This window comes from Neofelis nebulosa, chromosome 12, assembly GCF_028018385.1.
Source record: "Neofelis nebulosa isolate mNeoNeb1 chromosome 12, mNeoNeb1.pri, whole genome shotgun sequence".
Lineage (NCBI taxonomy): Eukaryota > Metazoa > Chordata > Mammalia > Carnivora > Felidae > Neofelis > Neofelis nebulosa.
Genome location: NC_080793.1, coordinates 39,889,047 through 39,911,121, shown reverse-complemented (window position 1 = coordinate 39,911,121; position 22,075 = coordinate 39,889,047). Strand labels below are relative to the sequence as shown.

General features: G+C 38.3%; 1 protein-coding gene across 1 annotated transcript; it reads right to left on the bottom strand.

The window, feature by feature from the left end:
* Positions 1-375: 375 nt before the first annotated feature.
* On the bottom strand, positions 376-12,889 carry NDUFB6 (NADH:ubiquinone oxidoreductase subunit B6). The gene is made up of 4 exons (XM_058695140.1): positions 12,585-12,889; positions 10,383-10,475; positions 4,185-4,229; positions 376-553 (listed from the first exon to the last, which is right to left on the bottom strand). Exons 1-4 carry the CDS (start codon positions 12,762-12,764, stop codon positions 485-487), a joined length of 387 nt encoding a protein of 128 aa, XP_058551123.1. The 5' UTR covers positions 12,765-12,889; the 3' UTR covers positions 376-484.
* Between the last annotated feature and the right edge of the window lie 9,186 nt (positions 12,890-22,075).

Below are 22,075 nucleotides of genomic sequence, written 5' to 3'. Positions count from 1 at the left end.
CTTATATAAAACCTAGATCTGACAGCATGGGAGAACTGAATCCTAAGTAGAATGACCTGTTTTTCCACCTAGAGTTTCTAAAGTACCTCTTTTAAAATGCCTCAGAAAGTCTTCTTTAAAACAAATTGTGTGGAATTGTCGTTCTTATATTTGTTTATTGCAACATTTCATTCTGTTGCACACCTTCACATAAGATTAGGTTAAGTACTGAGCAAGAAAAAAATATTATGTGACTACTTTTCTACATCCTGTTTTTCAAGAAGAAAAAGGTGATCGCTCATAATATTTTTTTTTAGCTTGTCAAGTTTTTATTTATTGTTAAATAATTCAGAGTTGCAAACTGTACAATATTTGGGGAGAAAAAGACAACACATATCTCAGAGTAAACTTTATTAAAGTTACTTTTCCAGAAAATATATTCAGTAAATACAGTAATGCAGCAACAAACTTGGGCTCATATGCCTTTGAAATTTTAAAGTAATCTTCAGTGATGCTGATCAGGAAATTCTTTCATTGGTGGAATTACTTCTCCAGTCTCCAGAATTGTATCACCCTAAAAAAACAAAGATGAATTAGTAGAAAAATCTTGCCTGCAGAGGTGATAGTTCCACTTGGTCAGACCTCACATGGAAAATGTAGTTCAGTTCTGGCATTCACACTTTGAAAAGGACTTAGACAAAGTAGAAGCTGTCAAAGATGAGCAATATTCAAAATCTTAAGGTATAAGAGAAGGGGAAGCATAAGTGAAAGAAGTATATGGGAAAGTTTCACTCAAACAAAATGTCCAGAAAGGGCATGAAAGTGGTCTTCACAAAGTGACAGAGATGTTTATTTTGCATGGCCCCAAGAAAAAGGAAAAGCCCTAAAAAGAAGTTATGTATTCCCAGCAACTGAATGTGTTAGGCAATCACCAGTTTACCATTAGGCTCAGGTATGAGGGACAGAATGCGAACTTTGCCAGGGTAGCTGGTTCAGGCATCTTTTCAAACCTAAATACAATCTATGTGGGAGAAAGAGCATGGGCTTTGGAGCCAGAACCAGGTGGTAAGAATCCTGGAACCTTCACTAAGAAGCTGTGTAATTTTAGGCAAATTACTTAGCTTTAGTTCCAGCTTTGTGTTTTAAAATAGATTCTGTCAGTCTCACAGTCCATGAATAACTGGGTAGACTAGAATTACCCCAACCCCACCCTTGCCATTCCTTGACCTGGTAATGTTCAGGACTGTTATCTGATGAAGAAATACACTTTTACTGTTGAAGTCATTATACATTTGAGGGGTAGTTTGTTACACAGTTAGCATTATCCTAACACAGAAATTAGTACCCTGAAGTGGTACTAATGCCACTGTAATAAAAATCAAACCAATCTGCACTGGCTGAACAGTGGAGGCAAGGAAATGGCATGGGAGGCTAAAAGATGGAAACAAAGGCAGTAGTGACTTGGAAGCAGAGCCTCTAGTGAATTGAGGTCTTAGGAGAAGTAGCTGAAAAAAGTTACAGTATGTCTTTGATTACTACCAGCTGCCTTGGGAACGTACTTTAAGAAACTGGAGCTTAAGCAAAAAGTGGCTGATTTAAGAGGAGGAATAAAAATGGAAAGAATAAAAAAATTCAGGACCTTGCAGTATTGGAAAATCATACTGCTTCTGAATCTCTAAACACTGAGAGCTAACACTGAAGAGATCCTGAGATCAGAGACCCAGAGGAACTCTCCTATGGCAAAGATAAGATCTTGAATCAGTGTCTCAGATGTCCTCCACACAGTTGCCATGTAGTTGAAGATGCAGTTGCATGAACATCAAAGAAATGAGAGAACTTCGTAACTACACAAAGCACAGATGCATAGAGGACTGACTAGAAGCAAATGGGCTCCCATCACGTATTTTTCTTTCCATACCTACCAACTGTTTTGGGAACTGGATGGTCAAAGAAGCCAAACATATAGGCAACAAAAGCCTCTGGCACTCAACCTTAAGCAGAAGGCAGATTTTAAAGGCTGTTTAAACCCTAAGAGCATACTTCCCAGTATGCATTTGAGACATGGTGTAGGTTGATAATGGAAAAGAAAACAAAACAAACCCTAAACAAAGCCAGGGGCCAGGAAGAACAACGAACAAAGGTATTCCTTCCAGAAACAAAATTAGTGCCCATTCAGGTAACTTACTGCACACGGGGGGTTAGGAGTCTTTATGTTTGATCACTGGCATTTCAGAATTGCCAAGAACTAGTGACTGCTCTACTGTCCGAATTCCACCACTGAACAATGGGTGGCAGGGGTTAAAGAAGGGATACAGTTAAGTAACCTTCTTAGTTCACTAATCCTCAGATCTCCAAGAGAAGTCACATCTAAACCTACCAGATACGGGGCGCCTGGGTGGCGCAGTCGGTTAAGCGTCCGACTTCAGCCAGGTCACGATCTCGCGGTCCGTGAGTTCGAGCCCCGCGTCAGGCTCTGGGCGCTGATGGCTCGGAGCCTGGAGCCTGTTTCCGATTCTGTGTCTCCCTCTCTCTCTGCCCCTCCCCCGTTCATGCTCTGTCTCTCTCTGTCCCAAAAATAAATAAAAAACGTTGGAAAAAAAAAAAAAATAAAAAAAAAAATAAAAAAATAAACCTACCAGATACTACTGTGCAACATCTGGAGATCATGCATTTGGGGCTGGTTGCAGTGATGGTATGGGACTGCGGGATTTCTCTCCAGAAAGGAACTGTGTTTTATGTGTAGGGAGAAGGAAGCAAAGAGCTATTCAGTAATGAGAAGGGTGGACTGGCACTGACTCCAAGCATGGTAGGCTGGGAAATATAAAAAAGCACAGAGATCTGTGGAACAATAACAATGAGTTCTGGACAACAGCATCTGAAGAGAAGTGATGTAAGCTACTTCCAAGGTTAGACCTTAAGATCCTCCTGAGATATCCACCCCTCTCTTTCCCTGAAATGATCTTTAGAAGCTCATATTCCAGATGGCATACCTATAAGGTTGTGGAGGACTGCCTGATGGACATCAGTCTGTGCTGTCAGTAAGAAACAGACCGTTGATTTGTTAAGCCACTGACATCTGAGGGTTAGTGCCTATCCTATTCTAATATATGTACAAATGATCATTCTTTAAGTCCTCACAGAGGAAGCTTCTTAAAGGGATCAATGGCACAGGAACAAAGAACCACAGTGGCAAAAAAACAAAACAGAACTAGGCATGCTAAATGCTCCGTAGCATTTAGGAGACCATCACTTTGGTCTTCTAAAAAGAGCCTCACCCTTCTTTTCTTTTGAACAGTACTAGCAAAATAAATAATAAACAGATATGTCAATGGAAGATTAAATAAATTACCCAACTGATGAAACTAGTAAGATAATTTCCTATTTTGAGACTACATAGGCCCTGACACACATTAATTATACACAATGAAATATAGAAGAAATTCCCTATTTGCAACTGAAGGGTTAGCCAATTTTGGTGGTTCACCCTAAAATTCCCTTCTTGCAGACGATAATGGATTATTGTGACTGTCATTTGGTTGAAGAACCAACACAGTTCTTTTTTTTTAAAGTATAGAACTTAGAGATTGATGGTAGTTCATTATCTATGACTAGAAATAGGACAAGAACATAATCTGTATTTTGCCATGCTAAACAATAACCTCACAGACAACCAGTAAAAATACCAACTGTTGGTTAAGTAATCTTTTAATGCTGAAAACACTCATTTTAAATTAGGATAATAGCTTACATATTTACATCCCAAAACTTAAAGTACACATTCATTAACACATTTTAAATTCACAGATGGAGAGGTTAAGGTCAACTGCCCGAAGAAATGATAGTTTGGAATTACTGAAGGAGGATTTCAGTTGCTGTTACTATGCCCAAGTGTCTGCTCAGGCTAGTGCCCTAAGTCCTCAACTCTACATGAAACAGGGTACCAGTGAAAAACTGTTGGTACCTTCAGTTCACTTTAGGACTACAAAGGTCATACAACAAGTTTTATAGCCAGCTTCAAAAGAAATGTTTCCACCTCCCATTTTCAACTATACCTTCTGCCTTACAATATTTCCTATTTTTTCTTTACAAGAATATACAAAACAGGCACTTACAATGACAGAAGAAAGGAACATTTTAATGATCACTTAGGGAGAGAAAGAAGAGAAAAAACTAATAAAAGAAAAATCAGAGACATTAAGACTTACTGGGAATATTCTGGGCTTCCTTTCAACAATGGCATATGGTTTTGCCTGCAATAAAAGTAATGCTCTGTTAATTATGGTTTTAGAGTTTCTTCTAAAATAAATCATATTCCAGATTTTTAACTTAAATCCCAAATTTTCACCCAACTCCAGACTCATACGTTCAATTGTTTACTCAAGATCTTTACTTGGCTATCTCTACTCGTCATCTCAAACTTAACCAGGTCCAACTTGTAACATCTCTCCCAAATGGGGGACCCAAATGGTCCCCTATTGCAGCAAATGGCACTTTCGTTTTCCCAGTTACAAAGACCAAAAACCTCGATTCCTCAGCAGATCCTGTTGAGTTTATAATGTTGAGATTATATCTTGAATCCAACTGTTTCTCACCACCTCTAGTACTACTACTCTTGTTCAAGCCTCTATCACTTTTTTCACCTGCTAGTGTCCCAGCATTGGTGCATGCCTTCTTAGTCTGTTCCCAACACAGAGGCAGAGTGATTCTTTTAAGATGTACCAATCTTCTGCTTAAAGTTTGGCAATTTCTACAGCAAAGGCCAAAGTCCTTGCTGTGATCTCTAAGACCCTACACAATCTGGCCCTTGGTTACCTCTCTGACATCTCTCTGCTTTCTCTGTATTGTAGCCACAGTGGTTCCTTTGCTATTCGTCCAATCAGCTGGGCCTGCTTGTGCCACAGGGCCCTTATACATTAATGATTCCTCTACCTGAAATGCTCTTCTAGATACCTGCTTGGTTCATATCCTCATTAATTTATGTTTCTCTTCAAACAGCACTTCCCCACAGAGGCCTCATCTTACCCTGCTTAGTTTTCCTTCTATAGATTTATAACCTCCTATAACATTACATGCCTCTTTGTTTATCTATTTATTGCCAGTCTCCAAGACTAAACAGTTCATGAAGGTAGAGACTCAATCTGCTTTGTTCACTGCTATATCCCTGTGTTTAGAACAGTGCCTTGCATACAAGAGATGCTAAATAAATGTTTGTTAAATAAATGTATTTATTAAGTATACACATTTGCACAAGATACCACACCAACAAAATTTTACTAAAAGATCATTGACATAATGTAAGACTAAAGGAAACTAGAGCCAAATGCAGGAGATAAACTCAAAATACAATGTAAATGCATTAAAATGTCTTTAAGTACTGTGGCCAGAGGCAAGAAAACATTGAAATGTGCCTCGAAAGAATGTAAAATTCCGTTAGTCACTAACGGTGTTAGCTGAAGCAAACTGGCTGCAACATTAATGAGGATGCAGACCTGCCCAAATCCAGAGGAAGAATAAGGTAAGGGAGAGGCCTTGGGACCTCTAGTAACAAAACCTTTAACTAATCATGTCCATTTGTGGCTCAGGAAAAATCACCTGGAAGTAGGACTACCTCAGATAAGCAACCATACTAATGTCATGAATTGTCAACCCATAACTGCAGCTTGTTAAATTTACTTCTCTTAGGAGATAAATGTCTTTTCAATCCTAGAAAAATTTAGTTAAATATAGACATAACAAAGATTAAACCTAGAGTATAAACAAGTAAATGTCAAATTTAGTAGGTTCTTAAAGCATGGGCATAATCCATATACAGCAGTCTGTTATTTAGAACATGTGTAATGTTTAAGGTAATCAGTCTGGCTATTAGAGGTTCTAAAAAATCAGTTTTAGGATCCTAGTTAAAATGGATAATTGATTTAAGCTTGTGATTGTGAGTTTCAAAAGATTTTGCTTCTTAGGGTCATTAATTTGCCCTATATATGCTTAAAAATATAATTCAACATATAAATACAAATGCATAAATGCAGCTTAAAACATATAATATAGTATATTTGTAAGTGGAATTGTTTTAGTTGAGTTCAACTTGAATTAATCCAAACATAGTAAGAAGAAAGGAGACTTCACATTTTACTAGATGTACAAATAGTTTAATAAAATTTTAAAACCGAGTTTAAAGAATTGTTTTTAAATTTGAAACTAACAAAATGAATTTTAATTTATATTCCAGGTAACTGTGAACAGTTCTTTCTGCGCATAAAAACCACTCTTGGATGTTAAAAAAAACTTGCACTGACAAGAAAGTAGTAACATTTTTTTCTTCTGTAGAGTCTTGCATGTTGAGACAGTGAAAAAAATAACAGACATATAATGATATGAAATGGGCTATGGACTTGAAGATGAACATAAATATAAAATTTTGTTTAAGCCCAGCAACAAGAGAAACATAAGCTATACTCTTACCCTTAGACATATACATTTGTTAGCCGCCACCCCCCCCCCCCACCTCGCCCCTTAACAGTTGCAGAAAGATTTTCTGTTGGTTTGCAAAGTGAAAACACTAAACTCCAACTTTAATTCCCACTAGCCTCCACTAATTTCATGTTTCTAACACAGAAGACAGGCCATGTCTACTCGGATATCCCTAAAACTGATGTGGCAGCACATGCTCCCACACAAATTTACTCCTTTCCAAAATACTACTTAGAACTTCCAAGGCTAGAAATTCTAGTCACAAGTGTCTCTGAACTTTGGTTTCACCCCCAACTTAACTTGAGCTATGTCTTCTTTAAAAAATGTCTTCTGGGGCGCCTGCGTGGCTCAGTCAGTTAAGCAGCCGACTTCGGCTCAGGTCATGATCTCGCGGTCCATGAGTTCGAGCCCCGCGTCGGGCTCTGTGCTGACAGCTCAGAGCCTGGAGCCTGTTTCAGATTCTGTGTCTCCCTCTCTCTGACCCTCCCCCGTTCATGCTCTGTCTCTCTCTGTCTCAAAAATAAACGTTAAAAAAAAAATTTTTTTTTTAAATGTCTTCTGCCTCTACTTTTCTTTTTCATTCCTGCTATCTTCACCCTAACCAGATTCTCATCAACTAACACCTACAAAACTGCAACAGAGCCTTTAGCTGATTTGCCTGATTTTGGTACTTTCTTCCCTCCAATTACCCCATCATATCAATGTGGGTTTTTTTTAGGTTTTCCTAAATATAGCACTTTTACCAATCACTATTGAAAATGGAAAGCTTCTCACTGCCTAGCAGATAAGGTTTAACCTCCTCTGCCTAGCTTTCAAGAGTTTCCACTAAATGGTCCCAGCTCACTGAGCCAAGAGACCTGCTATTCCAGTTGCCTCCTCAGTCTTGGGTAGATATGATATGCACACTACCGACTCCTTATCTTTCTTTCTAGCTAGGATCTTTTCTCTTCCATACTCTTACCCAAATCATACCCATCTTTCAACCTTACTATAAACTCTTTAAGGTCAGAAAGTTTATCTTGTATATTCTTTCCAGAGCAATAAAGGAAGATGATATACTAGGCACTAAGTTTTTGTTGATTAATGAACATAATCTGCTTAGTGAAGAGAACAAAAATGATGTCAGCAATCAGAATTTAAAGAGACCATGCAATCAAGAGAGAACAAGTCACGTTAAAGGGAATTTTCTGAGAATACCAATTATTTATTTGACCCTCCTTTCAACATGCTAACAGAAAGCAAACCTCAACTGGATTATCTACAATTTGTTTAGGCAGTCCCTAACTTGTTTTATCTTGAAGTAATTCTGTACTTACAAAAAGCTGTAAGAATTATAAAAATAGGGGCGCCTCTCGGTGGCCCAGCCAGTTAAGCATCTGACTTTGGCTCATGTCAAGATCATGTCATGATCTTGCAGTTCATGCGCATCAGGCTGTGTGCTGACAGTGTGGAGCCTACTCAGGATTCTCTCCCTCTCTCTCTGCCCCTCCCCTACTCTCTGTCTGTCCCAAAACAAATAAATAAAACTTAAAAAAAAAAAAAAAGAATTATAAAAATAATTTTTTCCTGAATCACTTCAGTAAGCTGCAAATATTACTTTAGTATTGCCTACAAATAAGAATGATATTCTTAAAATAATCACAATACAGACATCAAGATCAAGAAATTAATCTGTTTCATTATTGATACATTACTACCTTCTATCTAGTCTAAAGAACCCATTCAAATGTTACCAACTGTCTCAATAATTGTTTGGAATTCTCAGAAAATCCTCTCTTACAGAACTTGTTCTCCATTGTGGTAGGCTCTAAAATTCTGAATGCCAATGCCATCTTTGTTCTTTTAACTAAGCAGATTATGCCATCAATCAACAACTGCATTCAGCTGACATGCCTCTTTAAGTCTTCAATCCAGAACAAATCTTCAGTCATTCTTTAACTTTCACAAGCTTGATACTTTGGAAGGTAACAAGCCAATTACTACACAGAGAGGTCCCTCATTTTTGTCTTATGATTAGATTCAGGTTATACATTTTTGGCAGGAATAGCGCATGCTTGATGCTGTTTTCTCACTGCACCCTATCAAGCAGTACACATTTCCAGTCTGTCCCATTAGTTGCAACAAATAAGTATGGTGAAGATAACCATACTTTTGAGTTTAACGTTAGCAACTTTTTGATGTTCTCTGGCTGAAGAAAATGTTACTTTGATGATTCTCAAGTGGTGACTTTTCTAATTGTATCAGTCCTTGTCCATTTAATATTTAGCAATCTACTGTACAAAAAAATGGTCTCCTCTACCCATTTATTAATTTTTTGTATGTGTGTGCACTCATGGTTTTGCATTTTATTTATTCAGTTATAACTAACTATCATTAGTTATTTTTTTTAATGTTTATTCATTTTTGAGAGAGAGAGAAAGAGCAAGAGACAGCATGAGTGGGAGAGGGGAAGAGAGAGAGAGAGGGACAGAGGATCCAAAGTGGGCTCAGCACTGGCAGCAGCACGCCCGATGTGGGGCTTGAACTCACAAACCATGAGACCATGACCTGAGCTGAAGCTGGACACTCAATCAAGTGAGCCACCCAGGCGCCCCTATCATTAGTTATTTTGATGCTCACATTGTCCTGCGGGAGTGCGGATGAGTACAATAAGTTCACTTTGTACTTTTCCTGCCCCAGCTCTGGAATTGGCCATTTCTCCAAAGAGCTCAGGATCCTTTCAGTGGAGAATTTAGAAAATAAGACCAGGCTGCTAGATATGTTAATTACCATGTGGTAGCACAGCAACCATGCCTGTCAGTGGACAGACCTAGGGAATACCCACATTTATATACAGAATTCTGTATCAATACACATTAAAAACCTTGAGTTTACACCAAAAATTCCAATTCCGTTCCAGTACCGCAGGGTTTTCTATCTTTCCATGTGTGTAAGTCCCTTTTCTGACATGAGAATTCCGGGTCTCGTTATCATCAATGTATGTACTTATTTGAATCATTCTCCTATAACCAATCTCCTGTCACTACCACCACACTCCAGTATAAATAACCTCACCTCATTCCAGTCCTGAGATCTTACTATAGATTGCCTCCTCCATCATTGCCCCAAACCACCTTTCTTCCAGATGTCCTCTTCCCCTTGCTCGGGTTCCAATATCCTACCCAAGGTTAATGACCACTGCTGCTCTCCAAACAAGTATATTCACCAACCTTCCTCCTCCCAACTTTCCCTCTTCCCAGGACCCAGTATCTTCAGTGGGTACAAGAATGCCCCATTCACTCTATTTGGGTTATGACATCCCATGCTGGGCAGCCACCACTCCTCTCCCCTCCATGCCACTCCCCCAAACGCAATCCTTCCTCACCCTGCCTTAGATCCAACACCCTATACCAGACTATCCCTCGGCTTTAAAATGTGGCAACTGGCTCAGTTCAATCACTACATGCAAGATCTTTTCATGACAAAGTTCAAGCTTTTGGGCATCATGGATTCTAAAGAAAGAAAATCGTGAAAAATCAGATAGAATGAAGAGAAATGGAATGATGACAAAGATAACCTTTGTCTGATTTGAATTGTATCTTATATCACATCTATGTTCAAACAAAGGAGCAGAAATTCTTTTCTTGCTTCCTACTTGGAACCCCAAGTTCACACCAGTATTATTAGGTCAACTACATTCTGATCATTTAAACACTATTTTTATGAGAAAACTCATTTCACATTGTAATCAACTAATATAAAGATTAATTTTTTGAAAAACCATACTTAAGTTTCATTAAACCTTTCACCTAAAAGGGTTCAAAGTAGTTCGAAACCAGTTATAAGTGCAGATTATTTCCACTAAGTAAAGCAGGGTAAGGCATGCCCACATGGGAAATAATTTTGTATAATATCAAAAATAAATTTTGAAAAATACATACTTAAAACATACTTACATTCACATGATATTTGATATAATAATGAATAATCCAGGCAGGTATAAGTACATGAGTAAAAGCAAAGATACTGTGTCCATATGCCTTATAAATCTGGAGGGAAAAGAAACATACATAAACAGATATCCCATTTTTTTTATGTCTGTGGCAGGAAAAAAGCATCAATGATATAATAATGTCATGATTATTTTTAAATGCCTACATACTACATATTTACTATAGTCTGTAATTAACCTCACCCACTCAAATATTTTTATTAAACACAGGGCCTGCTAGGGGATATCTACAGAGTTCAGAGCAAACAAGGCTTAAGACAAGCAACATTTTGCAAAGCTACAGTAAGATATTTATAGATATATAGAGATTTTAAAGACTACAAAAAAAAAAACATCCTTAATATAAGCTTGTTAGATAAAACATGGCAAAAATAATGAAAGAATAATTTTAATTGATTTAACTAGAGTAATCAAACCTACAGAATTTTTCAGGTAAAGTCGATTTACTTATCAATTTCAGACATCCACAGTCAACACACATGCATCATTCTAGGTGTAAGACAGACAACCTTGAGCACACCAAAGCTCGAAAAAGAATGTTTTACATATTGAGACGGGGTGTTCCAAGCTCACTTTGAGATGCCTTCAGGAACACTATCTTAAAAGAGAAAGGCAAAATAGAGGTAAAAATGGAATTTTTCCATGACAGCCAATTTGACTGCAACACACCTATCTTACCAGGGAAAGGACTAACTAGACTCTAGGTATTACAGTACATCTGATTATGGAAGAAAAATTAACTCAAAGGAAGGTAAATCAGACTTCAACAATCATTTACTTCCTTTCATCACTGGCTGATGGGTGGAATGTCAACTTCCAACCAGGTAGCTGCCAAAATCAACAAGTAGTGTCAGGGATACAAAGGGTGAAAGGAGGGTTGAATCAGAATTTAATTTTACCACCATAAATAAGTATCTAATACGACTTTCTGAGAAAAATGTGCACAAGACTTGGTAGCACAGGAAGAAGTAGATACACGTGGATCTCAATGTGAACTCCTTCAATTCTTGGCTCTGTGACTATGGGTAAATCATTCAATTTCCGTAGGCCTCATTTTCCACACATTTAAAATAAGGATTAGAAGTAGTGTCTACCCGGGACGCCCAGGTGGCTCGGTTGGTTAGGCCTCCGACTTGGGCTTGGGTCATGATCTTACAGTTTGTGAGTTTGAGCCCTGATGGCTCAGAGCCTGGAGCCTGCTCCAGATTCTGTCTGTCTCTCTCTCTATCAGCCCCTGCTCACACTCTGTCTCTCTCAAAAATAAATAAACACCAAAAAAAAAAAAGAAAAAATTAAAAAGAAAAAAAAGTAGTGTCTACCTTACCTTACAGAAGTAAAGAAAGTAACACATGAGAAATGCTCAGCAAAATCCAAGGCAGAAAGTAAGCACCCAAGTGTTACTTAATAGTATTATTACCATTATTATCAGCCAATGTTACAGCTTTTTGAAAGCAATTCTGAGATACAGTGTTCATCACTTAAACTAATGTAATTTAATGAATAACTTCAAGAAAGTATCCAGAGACCCTTAAAATAAAGACAGCTCTTAAATGAGTGATTTTCTCCAGTGTGAAGTCCAGAAATGACATTTGCAAATTAAACAATGTGTCAGAAGTACATAGTGGTTGTTCAGAAGGGTGGCTCTTGAATATTACTCAATAAGCATACAAGTAGGACTCTTATCTTTTATGGTGATCACATGGGGGCTGTACTACCAGTTAGGGAGTCATTGTGCCTTCTGGTCAGTTGGGTGTAGTGTTAGTCTCTATAACCTCAACTTTGAAAAAGCAGGCAGGTGTCTTTAAATACTAAAATCACATAATTTTCACTCAAGGAATCCTCCTATCATTCTGTAAAACCTAAGCAAAGATTCGCCTCCTTCTCATCACACATGACAGCGAAAGGGCTCTCCCGAAGCCATGCACACTCCTGAACTCCAGAACTCCCAGCCCAGGACTCTTGGGACAAGATAGCGTCCCTATTAAACCTGAGTCTCGGTTGAACCTGGTTCTCCCTCAAGGAACTACGGGGATTTGCGGGCCCAGAGTGATGTCAGTCCTTGGTGTGTCTATAATGAGCAGGCGTCGAGCGGCCAGGCTGGGGGTCGCGGCGGGGTGTATCAGTGCGAGGATGGTTTGTCACTCACCACCTTCTTCCAGGGGGCCTGGTCCTGCAAAAACTTATTCCAGAATCTCTCCATAGGCCACACCCTCTGCGGGGGCAGCACCGGCTCCCGGGGGCTCAGTTCTTGGTCCTTTAGCCATCGCCTTCTCAGCTCTCGGAGCTGCTGCAGCCGCAGTTTCTCATCGGGCGTGTACCCCGACATGTCGCCCCTGGTACCGAGGCAGGACACGGCGCTTCCCCGACCAGGGTCTTCTCACTTAGGCGCGCGCCAACCCCCTTCTGAGGCGACCTTGCGCGGACGTTCGGGAGCGGCGCGCCGTTATGACGTCACTCTGGTCCTGCCTCCGCAGCGTCTCCGACCTTGGCGCAGGGGCTGGGCTTGCACGAAATCTTTATCCGCCCAGGTTACTTGCGGGTGGTTGGTGCGCCTTAGTTGTGGGCGGAGGGGGCGGAAAGGGACGAAAAGAAGCAAGAGAGGTCGGAGAGCTAGAGTGCTGAGACTTGGAAGGATGAGAGTATGTGATTCAGTGAATGGGACGTCCAAATGCAAATTCTTCACTTCCCTCTCCCACCCTGGTACTCCTCTTCCTATGACTATACTTGAGAGTCTGTGGAGAACGTTACTTCCGAGTTTAAGTGCCAGCTGTGTCAGTGACTGGTAAAGTGACCTTGAGCAGTCTCAATCTGTTTCTTTATCTGTACTGCGGAGTCAAAAAAAGAGTAGCTTAATATCTACCAGAGTTGGACCCGTTCATGCTTTGACCAGAAATTCCACTTCGGGGACTGTATCCAAAAGATGCAGTGGTAAAAATATGAAAAGAATGTGCACGAATATTCACTGCAGCACTATTTACAATAAAATACTGGAAATTCCTCAATGGTGGGCTGGTTGAAGAAATTATGGTGCAATAATGCAATTCTCTGGTCTATACACAACTGTAGAGTGATCTCTAGAATCTACTGTTAAGTGAAAAAAAAAAAAAACTAAGTGGAGGGAAGTGTATATAGTATGCTACCTTTTATCCAAAAAGAGAAATTTAATTTTCAATTAAATTTGAAAAATAATGTGAAGGAAACGATTGTTATTGGGGGAGAAAGGGAATAGGATAGAGGAGATAGGGATAGAAGCTAGGCATCTCTGTATATATCCTATGTAACAGATTTGACTCTAGAACCATGTAAACATTTTATACTTTTGTAAAACAAAATTAAATTTACAAAATCTCCTCTAACAATCAAAACTAAAAACACATGAATCTAACTGATCTGCCAGGTGGCATAACCCCCAAAACACACACCATTTTGAGTAAATTTAATCCATCAAATTACTGTACATCTATAGAGAGGTATGCCTCAAAGACAGAGGAACTTCAAAAAAAATCTTAAATTATTTTAGGTAATATATATTGGTAGTGGTGGTATTATTAATGTGACACTGAAAGTAAACATTTACACTGGAATTTTTGTAATGGGAGAAAGGAGTTACAAATGTAAATTGTATGACTTTAAGTAAAAACTCTGAAGGCCTGAATTTGAATAAAAAACTCAGTAACAATTCATGATGTATTTTATCTTTAAATATGTTTATTTGGGACACCTGGGTGGCTCAGTGAGTTGAGCATCCAACTCGATTTCGGCTCAGGTCATGATCGCAGGGTCGTGGGATCAAACCCCACACGGGGTTCCCTGCTGAGCATGAACCCTGCTTAATATTCTCTCTCCATCTGCCCCCTCCCCTGCTCACGTGTGCGTGCACTTTCTCTCTGTCTCTGTCTCTCTCTATATATATCTCTCTCTCTATATATATATCTCTATATATCTATATGTATATATATATATAAATACCTATATATATATATATATACACATATACATATACATATATATCATTGTATCTTAGCTCTGCCCATTGAAATGACTTAAAAAACAATGGCCAATCCAGTAACCATAAACATCTGTAGCACCTATAGTGTGATTTCTAAATACCATTTTCCATTAGAAGAAACCAAGACTCCTCAGAACAGCAGTTCTCAAACATTTTGCTTCTCAAATTTCCTTAAACTTTTGAAAGTTGTTGAGGATCCCAAAGAGGTTTTGTGTGTATGGGTTATACCTACTGATGTTAGAAATTAAAACATTTTATTTTATTTTATTTTTTATTTTTGAGAGACAGAGTGAGACAGAGCAAGAGCAGGGGAGGGGCAGAGAGAGAGTGGGAGACACAGAATCCGAAGCAGGCTCCAGGCTCTGAGCTGCCAACACGGAGCCAGATGTGGGGCTCAAACTCACAGACCTCTAGATCATGACCTGAACCAAAGTCGGAGGCTTAACCGACTGAGCCACCCAGGTGCCCCAAAACAGATTTTAAAATAACAAAATATCTATTAACAAAAATTATTTAGTGAGAAGAGTGCCATTGTTTTACATTTTTGTAAATCTCTTTAAAGTCTGGCCTAATAATGACAGCAGAATTTTTAAAACCACTTCTACATTCAATCATAATATCATACACCACATAGCCCTTGTAAAACTATACTTTTGTAAGAGAATGAGACTTAAAAAGGGCAAATAGCATGTTGGTATTAGTATGAAAATAATTTTGGCCTCATAGACACCATGAAAAGATCACAGGGATTCCTAGGGGTCCCCAGATCACTCTTTGAGAACCACTGCCTTAGAGAAATACCTAATTCCAGGTCTGAGTTAAGAAATGTAAAAGAAGTCAGGAACATCTTGCTTGGCAGAAAGCAGGGAAATTTTTAAAGACTGTTTGGGTCATGTCAAAAGGATTCAGAAGCAGGGGTACCTGGGTGGCTCAGTCGGTTGAGCATCTAACTCTTGATTTTGGCTGAGGTCATGAACCTGCAGTTCATGGGATCAAGCCCTGGGTTGGGCTCCACACTGACAGCATAGAACCTCCTTGGGATTCTCTCCCTGCCCCTGCCCCTCCCTGGCTCATGCTCTCTCTCTCTCAAAATAAATATATAAACTTAAAAAAAAAAAAAAATGATTCAGGAGCCAAGAATAGACTTCCACCGGTCAAAGATAAAATAATTTGGGTATCAATAAGTATAATGACCTCAGTGGAATGAAAAATATCAAAGAGATTCACATACATGAGTTCATGATGAGTTAAAAAAAAAAAAACTCATTGGTCATTTTTGTATGGTGTTAGGAAACCAACTCATTATTTTGAAAGCTGTTAAGTGAAAGGGAAAAATCAAGCACTTTGTGTAAGTTGGCATCTCTGTATAAGTTGCATCTTGGAGTAACAAAATAGTTTATGAAGGAAAAATTTAATCAAAGAAGCATAACCTGATAAAAGAAGGGATGGCAAAAGTAGAATATCACTACTCTGCAACCATTAATGAGTAAATGCAACGATCATCAAAAGCTGCCTAAGTCTCAAAAAGAGAGTAAGTGCGCCTCCTGGTGGAAGAGTGCCTCACTGCCTGTGAAGTAACCTTGCCAAACAAAAAAAAAAAATTGAACCTGAATCTGTTCAAGTTTCTAGATCTAAAGGAAGTTTCTAGATCATTTAAAGGAAATACATGGACAGACTCCTGTAATTCCTATACAACACCAAAATGATACATTCAGAAAAATCCATACCGTAGAAACTAGACAAGTAACTCCGTTTCTTAAACAAAAATATATTGAAGGGAAAAACAGAAAGAGAGAGGCAGGGTGGGGGGGTGGGGGATGATAACCCATAGATTAAAAGAGATGATAACTCTGGAACCACAAAAGACCCCGAATAACCAACACAATCCTGAAAAAGCAAAACAAAACTGGAGGCATCATGATTCTAGATTTCAAGCTATATTACAGAGCTGTAACCATCAAGACAGTATGGTACTGACACAAAAACAGACACATAGGTCAATGGAACAGAATAGAGAACCTAGAAATGGACCCACAACTATATGGTCAACTAATCTTCGACAAAGCAGAAGGGAATATCCAATGGAAAAAGGACAGTCTCTTTAACAAGTGGTGCTGGGAAACCTGGACAGCAACATGCAGAAGAATGAAACTAGACCACTTTCTTACACCATATACAAAAATAAATTCAAAACGGATGTGAGACCTAAATGTGAGACAGGCTACCATCAAAATCCTAGAGAAAAAAACAAGCAGCAATCTCTTTGACCTTGGCCACAGCAACTTTTTGCTAGACGTGTCGCTGGAGGCAAGGAAAACAAAAGCAAAAATGAACTATTGGGACTTCATCAGGATAAAAACCTTCTGCATAGTGAAGGATACAATCAACAAAACCAAAAGTCAGCCTATGGAATGGGAGAAGATATTTACAAATAAGATGTCTGATAAAAGGTTAGTATCCAAAATCTATAAAGGACTTACCAAACTCAACACCCAAAAACCAAATAATCCAGTGAAGTAATGAGCAGAAGACATGAATAGACACTTTTCCAAAGACATCCAGATGTCTAACACATGAAAAGATGCTCAACATCACTCATCATAAGGGAAATACAAATCAAAACCATGAGATACCACCTTTCAGAATGGCTAAAATTAATACAAGAAACAACAGGTGTTGGCGAGGATGCAAAGAAAAGGGGACCCTCTTACACTGTTGGTGGTAATGCAAACTGATGTAGCCACTCTGGAGAACTACATGGTTCCTCAAAAATTTAAAAATAGAACTACCCCATGACCCACCAATTGCACTATTAGGTATTTACCTAAAGGATACAAAAATACAGATTTGAAGGGGTATATGCACCCTGATGTTTATAGCAGTGTTATCAACAATAGCCAAACTATGGAGAGAGCCCAAATGTCCATTGACTGATTAATGGATAAAGAAGAGGTAGTACACACACACATACACACACACACACACACACACACACACACACACACAGGAATATTATTCAGCCATCAAAAAGAATAAAATCTTTCCATTTGCAACCATGTGGATAGAGCTAGAATGGATTATGCTAAGAGAAATAAGTCAGATAGAGAAATACAAATACCATATGATTTCACTCATATATGGAATTTGAGAAACAAAACAGATAAACATATGGGGGGGGAGAGGGAAACAAACCATAAGAGACTTTTAATAGAAAACAAACTCAGGGTTGATGGAGGGAGGGAGGTGGGGGATGAGTTAGATGTGTGATGGGTATAAGGAGGGCACTTATGATGATGAACACTGGGTGTGGTATATGACAAATAACTGAATTCTACTCCTGAAACCCATATTGCACTGTATATTAACTAACTATAATTGAAATTAAAAAAAAATTTTAAATAGCCAAATTATGGAAAGAGCCCAAATGTCCATCAACTGATGAATGGATAAAGAAGTTGTGGTATATATATACAATGGAATATTATTCAGCTATAAAAAAAGAATTAAATCTTGCCATTTGCAACAATGTAGTTGGAACTAGAAAGTATTATACTCAGTGAAATAAATCAGAAAGACAAAAACAATATTATTTCACTCAGATGTTGAGTTTAAGAAATATAACAGATGAACATAGGGGATAAAAGAGAGGGGCAAACCCATAAAACAGACTCTTAACTGTAGAGGACACACTGAGGGTTGCTGAAGTGGAGGTGGGTGAGGGGATGGGTGAAGGGGGTGATGGGTCTTAAGGAGGGCACATGTTGTGACAAGCACTGGGTGTTATATGTAAGTGATGAATCACTAAATGCTACAACTGAAACTACTATTCCAATGTATGTTAACTAACTTGAATTTAAATAAAAATTTGGGAGGTAAAAAAAGAGATGATAACTCAGCAATAAGAACATGAACAACTCGAGTAAAAAATAGACCAAAGATCTTAATAGACATCTCACTAAAGAAGATATACAGATGGCCAGTAAGCATATGAAAACATGCTCCACATCATATGTCATCAGGGAAATGCAAATTAGAACAATGAGATACCATTATACAACTGTTAGAAGGGCCAAAATCTGGGATCCTAACAGCACCAAATGCTGGTGAGAATGTGAAGCAACAGCATAGTCAGTGGGATGCAAAATATTACTTACCTTGGAAGACTGGTGGTTTCTTATAAAACTAAACATACTCTTACTATATGATCCAGCAATCACATGCCATGGTATTTAACAAAAGAAGTTGAAAACTTATGTCCATACAAAATCTGCATACAGATGTTTATAGCAGCTTTATTCATAACCGCCAAAATTTGGAAGCAAACAAGATTTCCTTCCATAAGTGATTGGATAAACTGCAGTACATCCAGATAATAGAATGTTATTCAGCACCAGGGCACCTGGGTGACTCAGTTGGTTAAGCACCAACCTCATGTCATGATCTCACAGTTCACAAGTTCCAGCCCCATATCAGGCTCAGAGCCTGGAGCCTGCTTTGGATTCTGTGTCTCCTTCTCTCTCTGCCCCTCCCCGACTCATTTTCTCTCTTTCTCTGTCTCAAAAATAAATAAAAACATTTAAAAAAGAATGTTATTCAGCACTAAAAAGAAAGGAGCTACTAACCAATGAAAAGACATGAACGAAACTTAAATGTGTATTACTAAGAAAGAACCAATCTGAGAACCCTACATACTGTATGACTCACACTATATGACGTTCTGGAAAAGCTAAAATTATGGAGACAATAAAAAGATCAATGGTTACCAGGCCAGGGGGCAGGGGGTAATTTATGAATAGGCAGAACACAGAGGATTTTTCGGGCAAGGAAAATATTCTGTGTGACATTGTAATGATGGATATATGTTATTTGCCCAAACCCATAGAATGTACAACATCAAGAGTGAACCCTAAGGTAAACTATGGACTTCGAGTGATTATGGTGTATCAAGGTAAGTTCATCCTTGGTTAAAAAAAAAAAAAAAAGTACTATTCTAGTGAGTGATGTTGATAATGGGGGAGGCTATGCATGTGTGAGACAGCAGGGGGATATGGAAAATCTCTGTACCTTTTTCTCAATATTATTGTACACACAAAACTAAAACAATCAAGTCTTTTTAAAGTGTGAAACAATGAGGGAAATTTGAACACTACTTTGATCTTTTATAATATTAAGGAATAGTTGTTAATTTTTTATATGATGACATTGTGGTTATATTTCTAAGGAGGAGTTCTTATCTCTTACAGATGCATACTGAAATATTTATGGGTGAGAGAATACAATGCCTTCTAAATAATTGTACATAATTTCTAAATACTTTAAATAATTGGAGAGGGAGGAAAGAGGTTTAGAGGAAAGAAGATTAGCAATGAGTTGGTAATTGTTGATGCTGTCTAATAGGTAAATGGGGGGAGTAATTATACTCCTCTCACATACTATTTTGTATATATTTGAATTTCTTCCAAATAATAAGTTTTTTAAAATCTGTGCCTTGAAGTAATAAGTAAACTATGCATTAAGCTATTACTAATCCTCATTCTATCTTATAATAGCTACATTTTAGACTAAAATTCTGCATCCTCCTTAGGTTAGAGCTCTCAACCCTGTTAGGATGAGATGCAAACAAGGAAGTTTGCATCTCAAGGGAGAGTGCTTAATCATCCCAGGAAGGATACAGATCCTCAATGAGGCATTTGATAACCCACATACATGTTTCTTTGGTGAGTAGAGTTAAAGACATCTAGTAATTTCTTGAATTTGGGAGCTCCATTCTGACTTACTCTGGAAAATTACTATACTTTCCTCACCTCCTGCCACCACAACACTCAAAAAGAAAAAAGAAAGAAAATCAATATTGTTTTGGAAAATATATTCTTACACCACTGCCTACTGCCTACTGTATTTCTACCCCTTCCCATTTACATATAGCTATGAAACCCAAGAAGAAGATGGGTTCTAAAAATAAAACACAGTGGGGGAGCAAGTTCACCTACCACACCTGGGAAATGTGGACTCACAAATTCAGATGGTAGTACCTGGATTAATTCCTGGATAATCCCACAAGAGGGCACTCTAGCTTGTGGGAAATTATAAATCCTGTACAGTCAAGTTGAGCTTTCTATAAGGTCTCATTTACCAGTCCACAAAACCAGGAAGGAGCTACAGAACAGTGGGCTGGGAAAAGAAGGAGCTGAGAGATAAGGTGAGAGGTTGTCTTCTGTCAATAAACGTGGGATCTGTCTAATAAGGGTCTAATACTTCCAAGTATGTTTTTAAAGGCCAACTTGATTTGAGCCCTGGAAGAGTACACCAGTTGGAGCAGAGATGAGATTGAGACCATTGATTTGAGGTGATGCGGGACAGAGAGCCGAACTGAGTGCAGGACCCTCTACCACCAGACTGAATTTGCAACCTGGAATTGAGATTCAGTTTCCACCATCAAAATTCCCTTTCAAACTGCCAGTCAGAAATTTAAAAGCTTTTGTGCTATCTTCATTTATTTAAGCGTATTTATTTTTTCTATAAATTCCTTTACCTTTTAGTAAGTTTCTTTCCTCTTGTTCTTTTGCTTTAAAAAAAATAATAATCTATCACTCTACCACACAAGGCATCATTATTTCCAAGGACGCAAAGAGGAAAAGGATACTTACTCATGTTGATTAGAAGATCTGCAAGAGGGAGCATTCTAGAAGTCCCTACTTGGAATTTTTTTTTTAAGTCAGTGTCTTAGAGGTAAACAGAAACTAATATAATCCACAGCTTCATGACAAAGTTCATTGCTTACACAGGCAGAAGGTCACAAACTGTGTGCCAGAGATGGAGTTCTGAGCTGAACCTTATATAGTTTCCATCTGTGAGGCACAGTTGGCAAGACTACAACTGTCTTAATACCCTACAATTAGTAGGGCAGAATAAGTTGTTTGACTTCTTAAGCATGTAAGTAGTCCAAGACAGTGTCCATCTCCTCAAGTTGTTACTTCTAGTTGGATCCCTGCACTTTCAGTGGCAAGTGATGGCAAACAGACACATTCTAGAAAAAACAATAGATTAAAATCATTACCTCTGCATCATAGAAGGCGCCCTCGAGTTCTCTACCAGAGTTTCTAAATTTTGTGTTTCCTTTCAACAATAATTTAAAACTTTTCATGTAAGCACATTCTAGATCATTTGGATAACGACCTTATAACCAAATACCCAAATTTGCATGTATGTTTACAATTGCATGGAGCCAAGTGGACGCCGCGTGATGTTATGGCACTGTAGGAATACAAGTTTCTCAGTCATTCAGAAGTAGGGAAGCGGTGAATGGAGCCACCTCACAGCACACAGCACCTCACAGCAAAGTTTCCATCTTTGTATGTATTGACTAGCAACAGCTGATTCAGTGAGTTAATAAACAAGTAAAATGAAAAAGTTTTCATTATGTCTTCTTTTTGTTAGAGTGTTTTGTTTCTATTGCATTTTGTAGGGTGCTAGTAAGCAGATCAGCCAACAAAACAAGAATTGGTTTGAAATTAACGTCATTTAAAAGGGAAAAAAAAACAATGCTCAATAACTCAAATAATGTTCCAGTAATACACAATGAAGCAGAGAACCCCAAAATGCATCTTTCCACTATTTAACACATCACT

What these genes read in the sequence shown, in the direction of transcription:
- NDUFB6 (XM_058695140.1), bottom strand. Translation starts at nt 12,764, where the DNA reads ATGTCGGGGTACACGCCCGATGAGAAACTGCGGCTGCAGCAGCTCCGA. An exon ending in ATATCAAATATCATGTGAAT is followed by an intron (nt 4,230 to 10,382) that starts GTAAGTATGTTT and finishes CTTTTATTGCAG; the next exon opens with GCAAAACCATATGCCATTGT. An exon ending in GGAAGCCCAGAATATTCCCA is followed by an intron (nt 554 to 4,184) that starts GTAAGTCTTAAT and finishes TTGTTTTTTTAG; the next exon opens with GGTGATACAATTCTGGAGAC.